The sequence below is a fragment of the Anser brachyrhynchus genome (assembly GCF_964034855.1).
Source record: "Anser brachyrhynchus genome assembly, chromosome: 12".
NCBI classification, from domain to species: Eukaryota; Metazoa; Chordata; class Aves; order Anseriformes; family Anatidae; genus Anser; species Anser brachyrhynchus.
In genome coordinates, this window is record NC_137707.1 from 508201 (window position 1) to 520383 (window position 12183).

The following is a 12183-nucleotide window of genomic DNA, read 5'->3' on the forward strand; positions in this document are numbered from 1 at the left end:
AATTTTTTTGGTTTGCAGCCGTATCACTGCTAAATGCCTGGGCTCAGTGCTTTTGTACCTGGGCTGAGCCTGGCGATAAATCCCAATAAATGCAGCCTGCCTGTACCACACCAGACCTGTTCTTCCCAAAACACACTTAGGTTTTGTTCAGAAGGTTTGCACACCTCCAGCTCTGCAGCCATTATCTCCGCTTTCTTGCTGCTTCTCCCAAAGCAAGCCCCGACGTGTGGCCACGCACCTCTAACAACCAGCAGCTCTCCATCAAGCGAACAGCTGGCAGGTGGGCATGGCTGAGGGAACTGCTGCTCCCTTTTACCTGCTGAAGTGCAAAAACCCCTTCAGGTGTCAGCTGCGGTGCTGTGCACCAGCCAAGGAAAGAAGATGCATGAGTTGTCCATCTTGTGACACCAGAGGAAAAAAAAAAATGGATTTTGCTCAATCTAAGAAGAGCAGGCACTGGGCAGAGCCCAGCCCCGCCACATTCGGGGAAGGCCGTGCAGAGGCCCAGGATCCTGGCGAGGGAGGCGAGCTGTGTCCGGCTGTGAGCTTGCATGCGCAGGTACCCTGTGCGCTTGAAGCGTGCCTCATTCATTGTTGAGCCTTGGAATTTTTCACAATAAAACTGTCTAAAGCTGAAGTGTAAATACATTATTTTCTGGCCTGCACTGGAACATTTAAAATGGTGTCTGACTGATGTCAGTTATTAAAAGCAGTTGATAAAAACATCCAGTTGTCTTGGACAAATCTGTCATGTTTCAACATAGAAATGGCACTCTTCATTAAAAAAACATACACTTTCCTTCTTCCCCCCCCGAATAAAAAACACAACAAAGCCCAACTAAGAACTTTTTTTTTTTTTTAACAAATATGAGGCTAGCTAACAAATATGCACACTTCATAACTTGATTTGTGGAAGAGATATTTGGCTTGCTAGATTGTGTCTCCTGAAGTACTGCAGCTCCATATGCCAGAAACGTAGGCTATCCTCAAAGAGCCCTGTGCACTTACTAGTGGAAAACCCAGCCAAGCTCTTCTATCGGGCTTCTGAAGGGAAATTATTTGACAAGGAAAAAATGTGCAAACAACATTGAGCCATTACACAAAGCTACAAAAGCTCCAAAGGCTGCCCACCACACCATCAGGATGATTTTGTTGCAGTTGATGGCTTTGGGGTGCTGAGCTGAAGGGCACATTCACGTGCACTTGCTCTTGCTGTCTCAGAGCCTGGAGGAGCGGCACCTCCTCCTCCCAGGGTGCGTGCTTGGGCTAAGTCCTGGATGACTTGGTTAGGCTAGACCGTACTACCAGGAGTCATTGGGGGCTTGACAATTTTGACCTGCTTTATTTCATAATTCATGTATTTTTGGAGCCCGAATCAGTACTTTTTTTTTCATTTTCTTTTTCATGAAGGCGCATCAGCAACCCTATTATTGAACTTAGTGGCTTGCAAGTCAGTGTTCTGACCTCACTAATTAAAGAATGCCCCCATGTCCTCACTAGCTGCAAGATTTCTTCCCTACAACCTCCTTGCTCTGGCTGAGCTGCACTCCGCAGCTCCGGGCTCCTGCTCCCCCAGGCAGAGGAAGCCCCTTGCTGCGAAGGCAGCAGCAGACCATCCAAGGACACCCACACTAAACAGACTTCTCATCCCACCTGATTTTTTTTTTTAATTATTTATTGCTGCAGTTATAAATTAGAGATGAATGGTAGCCCCTGAGGTTCTCTCTTGGATGTGGCCCTTACTAATGAATTTCAAACATTTTCTGCTGCAAGGGGCAAATTTTGGTAAAAGAAATGTGCTTTTAACAGTCGGCAGTTTCAAAAGTGTTTGTCCCTGCTCAAGCTCTGCTCTGGAGATAGACGTACCACAAGCAAAGGTAGGAGCAGTGAATCAGCTACTCACCTTTCTTACCTTCGTCTCCTTTTGGTTTAATCAGTAGAAGACAGATGGCGATTCTAGTTCACTTCTAGTTCACAGGTTTCAAGATGACCTCAATTCCTGTGGGCATCATGCTTTCCCTTTAACCATTAATTACAGCAGTATGCCCAGAATTCTTACACAATCACTTAGTAAAATTGAATGCACTTATAATGTCGTTTTCATACACAATGCATCCCAAATCCGTAATATGAATTACGCTATTTGGCTCATTACTTCCACGTTAACATTAATTCACAGCATCAGCCCAAGCACGTCCACATGGGCGGGCCCTCGGACACCCAGGCGCTTCGGGAAGAAAGCGGATGCGCGTGTGCCTGTGCGTGTGCCGGCGCGGCACGAGGGCTTGTGCACACGCACATGTGGCTCCGTGCGAGCACCCGTCCGTCGGCGTGGGTGTGCGGCCTCAGGTGGACGCACGAGTCCCGCCGTGCCGCGCGCCGCTCACCCACCCGACGCGGACCCTGCACCGCACAAGCGGGGACATTGGAGACGAGAGCTTTTGCTCATTTTTTTTTTTTAATGTATCACAATGAGCAGGAAACATACGTGATGAAATATTTCCAAAGGAGTATATTCAATTACCATCTACAGTCAACTCAACTATGACAACAAAGTCTTTTGTGACAAATCTTTTTAAAGTTTTGAAAGTTCCATGTGGTTTCTGTTTCTGTTAGTCTCCATGTATTTTGGTACAGTTCGAGATCAGCATTGTTACAGTAACAAAAAAAGCTAACAAGACTACATTATAGAAAAACACCAAGAACATCATTTTTGGTTTCACTTGCTCTATTTTTTGTACATTGCAAAGGCTGTTCATATCCCTCTTCACCTCATTTATGCTTTCTGTTCTACCCAAACTCGCCCCCCAGAAATGAAAACAAAAAAAATAGTAAGCTTTGTGATTCACAGTGGGCAGTATCTCAGCGCCAATAAACCAACCAACCAACCAACCAGCCAACCAACCAACCAACCAACCAACCAACCCAATTTCTGCTTCTATTTAAAAGTTTTTTTTTTTTTTTCTAAAGCAAAATATATTTCCACGAACACCGAGTATGCTGGCCGTGCCGGTGCCTCCCTCGCCAGCTCCCGCCCCGCCTGCCCAGTGGGCGCGGGTGGCCCCAACACACGCCTTACGCCTTACTTTATTCTCAGTTGTATGAAACTTTGGCCATCTTCACCACTTAAAAAAGCTCTTTATTAAAAATAAAACAGAAACCCGCTCAATGCTAAGTTTAAAATCTTTTCCTCATGCCCCGCTTGCCCCGCTCTGCCCGGCCCCTGGCCTGCTGACCTTCGCTTACTGCCCTGGGGCAGATCTCAAAAAGGCTCCGCGGGGCCGCCCCTGCTCCCACCGTGGCTCTGCGGGCGCGGGGCTGGGACGCGGGGTCCCACGGGGCCGCTGGGCGGGGGGCGTCCAGTCCCAGCCGTCAGCCTTGGGCGGCCGGGAACAGCGCATCCCGCGGCCATCCCACCCCATAGCGTGGGGACTGCGAGAGGAGGAGGCAACCTCGCACTGGAAGTCTCTAGAAACATTTACAAAAAAATACAAGGAAATGAATTTATAAAACCTTTTAGTGGGTGGGAAGGAGGAGGGGGAAGAAGGAGAGGGAAATTGCACTATGACCAAGCAATATAATTAAAAAAACAAAACCAAAACCAAAACAAAACCAACAAAACAAAAGGATTTCAAAAAGAGACCTCGCAGAATTTGACAGATAAAGCTAGTGTTAAATTGTTAACTTGTATCACATAATCAAAAAACAGAACAAACAAAAAAATTTCTATATGATACAGACAGAGTAACATACAACAGTTAAATGGCAAAAAATATATATATATATATTTCATAGAATTACAAACAAGATAAAATAATGGAAAAACAAAACTGTACAACTTTAGAATTTAAAAAATGTTCATCTCAAACACGGGGAGAAATACAAGAACTTTCGTTAAAAGAAAACAGTTTGTTAAAACAGCAAACGCATTTTGTGTACTTGTTTTCATTTTTGACACCTTATGCTACAACTGGATACTGGTAGGAATATTAGATGGTACTCTCTTTAGTATCGTCTACTTAAAAAACAATTAAAAAAGGAATTTGCACTGTGCATTAGCCTAGTTAGAAATATGTACAACAGTTCAGGATCTAGTCTTTCATCAAACTAAAACCAAAAATCTGTAAAAATAAAAGAGTCCCGCTAAAAAATGAAACCCACGTTCGTCTCTCAGGATGCTCCAGTCTCTTGCAGAGTCGATGAGCGGCTTCAGCCTTGGGAGGAGAAGCCCGAAGGCGGCGGGAGGAACCTGCGTTCACAGTCTTCGAAGTTCCCTTTGAAGCAGAAGGAGGATGAGGATGACAGGGAGAAGGCTCTCACACTTTCAGGGAAGAGGAAACGGGGGGGGGAAAGGAGACCGTTTCTGTTGACATTTGGCTACGGAAGTGAAAGCAAGCATCTATTTGTCTCCAGAATCTACATTTTAGCAGCACAAAGTTTTCCTTTCAAAGTCCAGACCACAAAAGACGTGTGAGTGCGTGCGTGCGTGTGTGCGTGTATGTCGGCGTGTTTTCCACAAACAGGAGCACAGAGATCAACGTCAGCACAAACGCCTCACATAGAGCCTCTTTCTGTGCGTCGCTATCTGCGTCTCTGGGCACTCACTGCTCAGGCTGCCTAGCACAGGGACACAACTTCAAAATTGAAACCTGCCTTTTGGTATGCTGGATTTTCGTTAAGAGTTGTCTCTCTGCTTGCAGAAGAAGCACAGATAACAACCTGGGTACTTTTTTTTATTCTTTATTTAAACTTAGACTTGTTTGTTTAAATCAGAAACAAATTCTCAAGTAAAAAGAATCCTTTTTGCTCATTCTGCACCAGTGGTGAAAGGGTATGTCTTTGGATTTTATTTAAAGCATGAATTTTCTTTAGAGAAAAAAAATGTAACAAAAACTATTTTTTTTTTCAAAAGAAGGAACAGAGTGCAGCCTAATTACACAAACAGAAACAAATGCGTATAGTTAGGAACAGAGTCTTTGAAGCATTTACAAAATGAGGAAAAGAAGAGGAAAAAAAACTGGAAAAATGGAAAATAAGAAAGAGATAAGTGCACAAGGGTAACAGACATAGGTAAACTGTATGTATACGCCTTAAAAAGTTTCAAACCCCCAACAAAAAATATTCTGCAAGGGATCCTACTGACCCCCCAAAACCCTTTGAACTTCTTTCTTTAGTTTTTATAAAATAATTATGCAACCACCCTCTAAGAAATGAAGGTAGCAACCATAAGTGGAAGATTACAGGATGGGGAAAACGGGGAGTAAAGGTACAAAGGGAAGAAAAGCTTAGGCGAGTCAATGGATTGCAATCTATCTGGCTAGGAATGAACAAGACAACATCAAATGAGAAGCCGTCAGCTGGACCATACAAAAGCTAAATGTACACAAAAGGGTTTTTTCTTTTAAATCTACCATACTGCTTCAGTTCATTTCCAATGCAACAATCTACTCAACACCAAAAATGGTCATATCTATCATAAATACAGAAAGTCAGTTGTTTTAAAACTTATTTTTAAGCTCCGAGTCCTCAACACTCTTTGTGGTTTATTTTTTTCTGAAAAGTGGGAGTGCTTAACTTTTCCCCTTGAAATTGGCTTCAGCAGAAAAGCTACCCTTAAAATCCCCGAAAAGCTAAAGCAGTTCACATTGATTTTCTCTTGAATACTTTCTGCCCATTTTAAATTAACAAAAAAACAAACAAACGAACAGAAAAAAAAAACAAAAACAAAAACCCAACCTCTTCTGGAACGAAAACAAAACAAAACAAAAAACCCAAAAACAAACAAAAGAAATTATATATATATATATATAAAACAATGATTCTGAAAACAGAACAAAGTGTGAGCGATTGACCTGAGAATAAAAAGACATTACATTTCTTTTTTCTTTTAGCAAGCCATTGGTATCTGAATGCTAAGATAGCAAGAAATTTAAAACTGTAACAAGGTGGGCTGCTTTCCCATACAGTGCATGCCGGCCTCTGCTGTGCTATCGACGTGGGGCGTTATTGAAAAGGGGCAATATACAAGGGGCTTAAGCTCCGAAGACAGTAAGGAGGCAGCACGGGCTTTTGTCTCCCAGACCAACAGTACCTTCAAAAGGACAAATGTAACAGATTTTTTTTTTTTAAGTTTTATTTTATTAAAAGGAAAGGAAAAAAGAAATGTAAAACCCACCGGCATCGTTATATGGGAAAACAACCCACGCTTTTTCTTTTTTCTTTTTTCTTTTTTTGGTTAGAAGCTTTGGAATTGCAGTTAGTCTATTTTTGAAATTGGTTTGTTATTAACTTTTTTATTTAAATTTTCATTGTTCATCTTCAAAGCTTACAATCTGAAGGTGTCCATTCCTACGCTAGCTAGACCACTGTCCTTAGGGCAGCCGGGGTCCCGGGGCCCCTCCGCCGGGCTCGCCGGTCCATCTGACTTTTGGCTAAGATCCGTGTCAGACTCCTCCGAATAGTCGTCTGTTGGCATCGAGGGCTGAACCCCTGAGGTGCTGCATGAACTTGAGGTAACCGTTGAAGATGAGGAGAGAGGAGGGAAAGGCGGCGGCGGCGGCTTCCCCGGCGGGGCGCGGGGGGCTGCCGGGGGCCAGGGCTTTCTGGAGGCGTGGGGGGAAGCCGGGGGAGGCCGGGGGGGCGGGGGGCTGTCGTTTGAGTGAGCGGCCGACTGCGAGGTAGATGCGGTGCTGGGGTCGGGGGGGCAGGCAGAGTGAGGTAATAGACTGGGGTGCTCTTTGGCGTTTCTTGCTGCTCTTGTGATTGTTCGGTGTTTGTGCGGGGCTGACTCGAGATGCTGACTGAGGGCTTCGTCCCCACACACCGTGCTCTCGCACGCCACGCACTGGTACGAGCCGCTGCCCTGGCCGCTGCCGGTGGGCACGTGAAGCACCATCTCTTGCAGGTTCGCCACGGACTGGCCGAAGAAGCAGAGGGACTTCAGGTGGTCGCTGGCCGCCTCCTGGTCGCCGAAGCCCGCCTGGCACTTGCGGCAGACCAGCTTGTACTGCACCTTCGGGACGATGAAGGGGTCGCAGAGGGAGTCCGCGCCCTTGCCTTCCGCTTCGGGCTCTTCTGGGGGTTTGGGCAGGAGGGGGGACACCTCGCGGGGTGCATTCTTCTGCTCTTCTTGCTTGGGGGGTTCTTTGGCAGGGTCTTTGTCCGGGGTGGCAGCCCCCGTGGGGACGGGGGTTTGGCTTCCTTTGGGCTGCTGCGCTTTCTGCTGCTGCTGCTGCTGCTGCTGCTGCTGCTGCTGCTGCTGCTGCTGCTGCGCTTGCCGCTGCTGCTGCTGCAATGCCTCCTGCAGACTCTGCTGGTATTGCTGGTACTGCTGCAGCAGGGAGCCGGGGGACAGCCCCAGCAGCGCCTGCGACAGTGCAGGGCTGTAGGGGAAGAGCCCCTCCATCCCATACATGGGCTGCAGGTACCCGCTCTGCAGGGCGCCAGGGATCTGCGGGGCGTAGTAGGGGGAAAACCCAGGTACGAAGTAGGGCAGGAACTGGCTCGTCAGCAAGGTGGTGGGGTCCGAATTCAGGGCGGCCTGCAGTGCCTGCAGCTGGGCAGGCTCCACCGCATACTCCATGGCAGGCAGCGGGGCCGAGAGGGCACCTGCCGGCGCCTCCCCCTTCTCCTTCTTGGGCCCTGGCAGGGGGTCCCCCTTCCCCTTGGGTGCCTTTTCCTTCTCTTTTGCCTTCTCGCTCTCCTTCTCCTTGCGCTGTGGCGGGGGCGGCTGCTGCTGCTGCGGCTGTGGGGTTGTTGCCGGTGGCTGCTGCGGGGCCACGGCCGCCGTGGCTTGTGCCGGAGTGGGCGAGCTCAGAGCGGCTGGGGGCTGCTTATTTGGTAATCCAGAGGTGGGGAGTCCGGGCGAAGGGACGCTTGTGCTGGGTAGGCCCATCAGGTTGGGTTTGGGAGAAGTTAAAGCTGCAAGAGGGAGGAGAGAGAGGTGAGGAGTCAATGTAGGGCAGGTGGCAAGCACAAAGCAGGGTGACCCCAGGACACCCCACGAGTGCCCCCGCACTCCCTCCTCCACGCAGGGGCAGTGACTAACCACCAGCCCTGTGCTGCGTGGCTCGTGCTGGGGCGCCTGGACGCCAGCCCCGCTTCCCCTGGGCACGGGGATGCCCGAACCCCTGGTGCCTGTCCTGAGGGGCCGTGCCTTTCAGCCCTGTCACCCACGGCCATGCAGTGCCGAGCACCTGACGGCCGCCCATGATGCTTCAGGTGAGACGGTGTTACCATCTTCCACTTCACGTTAGCTAGTTAGTGCTGGATTATGAAAATACTTAAAACGTATGCGAAGGAGTGGGGCAGGGGAAATGGAAAGGAGGAAGGTGGGGAATGCCAGAGGGGTGCAGAGAAGGGATGTGTTCCTCATCCTGTTTTCTCTCCTAGTTCATCAGCTTGCACTTCCCCGGGGAAGAGCTGCAGCTGCCAGCTTCTGTGTGCTCCTAATGCTTGGCAAAATCGACTGCTCTACAGTTGGAAAACACTGGCTAAGGAGATGTTGTCGTAAGAAGAGCTACCAAGGATAAAGCCTGATGTGTCCCTCAGTACTCTAGATTCTTGCACTGCCCCTTACTGGGCGAGGACGGACGGACAGACATCTGCCATGACCCATCAGTGGCGAGCTGCTGATGAGCTCCCGCGGCTCAGGGCGAGAGCAGCCGGCAGCCACGGGGCTGTTTTCCCTCTGCAGATGGCAGAGGGACACCCGAGTGACCTCAGGGCTGGGGCAGCTGAGGGCATTTGGTGAGGGAACAAAGCGGATGTGCGGGAAGGCTGATGAGGAGCCTGAGGTGGCTCAAGGGTAGAAGGTGCTTTGGAGAAGGGCTGCTGGATGAGAGCTGGTGCTGAGAGCGGCTAGGCACCCGGGGCAGGGGACTGGCGTGTGGGAACCCAGGTGGCTCCTGGAGAGCAGCTGGGCTTCCCTGGCAAGATGCCTCTCTGCTCCCCCGGGTCCCTGGGTGCCCACTTTCCCTTCCTGTGGCTGAAAGCAGGACAGCCCAACCACGTCTCTCTTGTGATGCACAGATGCAGGGTGACAGCAAACCAGAAAATACTGCCTTTTCAAAAATGAGTCAGTTATTCACAACCTGCTCTAGGTGGCCCTGCCTGAGCAGGGTGTTTGGACCAGGTGACCTCCAGAGGTTCTTTTCAACCTAATTTATTCTGTGATTCTGTAAACCAAGGAGAGAAAACCTCCACATATCACAGAGAGCTGAACAGATGCAAATGTCCTGAAGAAACTACTCAACGCAAACAATGCACCTGACTTTCTTGTATAACTTCAGCCAGACTTTCTAGCTGTTGTCCCCTGTACAGTGGAGTTATTCCAGTCTCCTGGACTCATTCTCTTCAGATTAAACTTCACTCCTTTCCTGGAATGCAGTTCATTCAGTAACTATGGGTGCCACTGAATATGTACTGCTCAGAATACAGAGAAGGAACAACCACTTTGCAGCATCATGTGCTGAGTAGCAGTTGGCAGCAAAGTGGGGCACAGCAGTCTTCAAATCCTGGCTGCACGACACCCTAGTATAAACAGTACATTTCTCTATGGTGTTGCATTCACCCACTGGCTTTGGAGACCTGCATGCAGAGCTGGCCTCCTGAGTAAAGTGGAGGGGACAAAACCGATGTGGCTCTGCAGAGGACAGCCTGGTAAAGGAAGCGAGCAGCAGGGCTTGAGGAAGAGGCAGGATAAGAGCCCTGGAGAATTCAGTGATGACTGAAGCAAAGCCCTTCTGAAACCTGCAACTGCTCTTGATGCTGTATTGAGACAATAGTGATTTGTAAAGGTATGAAGTGAGCCTCGACGCGGCAGCCTTATAGATTTCAGATAAGGGGATATTATGGATAGATGCCATTGAAACTGATGTTCCCGAGTTGAACAGTCCCTGAGAGGTTCAAGCACAGGAGCAGCAGCTAATTCATAACATTCCTGGATGCACAGCCTTATCTGTTTCGACAGGCTTTGAGCTGAGATGGCCTGACCTTTGGAGCTTTATCTAAAGGCCACAAATAGTCTGTTTGACTTTCTAAATAGCTTAGTCCTGTCTAGGCAGTCACTGATTACTCTTAACATTCATAGTATGTAGCCCCATCTCCCCAAGATGCATACTGATCTTTGGAGAAAAATAAAGGCAACATATATATTGAAGCACAAAAAAGTAATTGTAGATCTTGTTATAAACTTGGGGTACTAAGTAAACAGCACAGAGCTGATCTGTGATAGGCTGACAATATAATTTGCCAAAGAAATCATTTTGGCTTACTTCTGGCCACTGAACCAAGATCTTCTGTCGGAAAAAAATAGCATGAAAATGTCCTGGCACACAAAGATCCCCATCAGGCACATGCCTAAGACTACACTCAAGGAGCAGGAATGGCCAGCAGCCCCAGACAGAAGAACATCTCACAGCAACTGTTTTAAAAGATGGTTTAATTACAATGGACTATCCTACACCCGTAGTCAAGAACTATTTTATCTACTCGGGGTGGGGTGGGGGTGGAAGGAATCCTGTAACTATGCAAAAAAGCCTTGCAGAGGCCCTAACTCCTAATAGAAAACTTTTCCACATAAACTTACTCCGATCTCTTCTGCTTCTGACATGAACACCAGCAACCACACTACAAGGTAATTCCCTCTGCTGCTCCAGTGGAGAGAAGGATTTTGACTCCAAGAGCGTGGATCATATTTGGAAAGGCCAGAACCCAACTCTTTTCCATTTGCCAGCAGAAGATACTTCAGAGATGACTAGTTGTGGAGACAAAGGTGAACAGAGCCTTTTCCCAGGGGATAGAAGGATGCCTGTTTTGAGTCATGGGTCTTTAATGCTCTCTTTAGGATATTATACCCAATGTCACTGTAACAACCTACTAACTTCAGTGATGTGATACTAACTAGTGATGTGATTTATAGTGAACAACTCTGCAACCAGACCCCCTAGCAAATGTCAGATAAGCTGTTCCAAGTTCCACCTAACTGCTCAAGGCAGCTATTTTTTTTTTTACTAAGATTTTGATTTGCTTATCCAAAGATTTACCTCCTGCATGACAAATGAAGAAGGCAATTTGATTAATATGACGCTATCATGTTACCTGGCAGCATCAGCACTGAGTTCTTCAATCTGTTGAAAAAAGAACTTAAGAAATGGCCTGCTGACAAAAAGCATCAGAAAGTCTTTTTGAAGACTGGTATCACTCCAGTTTCTGATTAAGAAGCCAGGAAGATGCTTAGATAATATTTATACTTTATACCATGGATTATAACTCATCATTAGCCAATTAGTTCAGTACAGTAAAAGAAAGTTATTGTTTCTGGACATTCTTTAATAGCGTTAGATCAGTATCAGTGCAGTATAGAAAACAAAGGTGCATACTGGCATATGCTGTAGCAGGACCACGCATGACAGTGTTTTCCATCTGAGACAGACTCAGCCTGTTGCTGAGACAGGACACTAGAATCAGTTCTTGGGATATCTTTGCAAATGCAGAGTGACCCTGGTGAGAGGCAACTTAAATAGGTATCATCAGAACTAAACAGAGAAGTCTGCCAATTGAAAGCAGGTCTCCTAGAGAACATCAATTAACTCTGTCACGAGTTGCGATTCAGATGCAAGCATATCCTTGGGATGCCACAGATGCAGCAGGGGTGAAATAATCCTTGAATCAACTTTTCTAAGTCTAGTGTACTGAATAGTACATTCTACTGACAGTACTTGCTATACATCATATACTTTCCAGCCCTCCACCAGGTACAAGGGAAAAGAGCATCCTGAAAAGACAAAGTCCAATATCTGGAATTAGGCCATCCAAAGGACTATGCCAAATTTCATTGTTATGTAGTATTGTTAAGAAATATCCTATTAAAACACAAAGTAGATTTATCCTATGAATACACTGTTGTTGGTTGAGAAGGTATTTACAGACAGTGCCCAGCTCATAGCTCAAAAACAACCCACCACCCCATCAGGATTTGTCCTGGAGGTCACTATAAGGGCGTTACATAAAGATGCTCCAGATTCTGTCACCACTACTACCAGGCACATTACATTTTCCCTGGAAACAGTTCAGAATTACTGAAAACTTGGGACGGCACTGCATAAACTGAATTTAATATCAAAAGGAAAGATATAATGAACAATGCATTCAGTACATTAGTCCTTTTCACGTTCTATTTGA

General features: G+C 47.1%; 1 protein-coding gene across 13 annotated transcripts in view; it reads right to left on the bottom strand.

Moving 5' to 3' along the window:
- Nucleotides 1-3499: 3499 nt before the first annotated feature.
- ZFHX3 (zinc finger homeobox 3) overlaps nucleotides 3500-12183 on the bottom strand; it is a 618952-nt gene continuing 610268 nt past the window's right edge. For all 13 annotated transcript variants that reach the window (XM_080552446.1, XM_080552438.1, XM_080552447.1 and 10 more), the window contains one exon: nucleotides 3500-7920. In XM_080552446.1, coding sequence (XP_080408572.1) covers nucleotides 6326-7920 — 1595 coding nt within the window. In that variant the 3' untranslated portion in view covers nucleotides 3500-6325. The remainder of the gene's footprint in view (nucleotides 7921-12183) is intronic.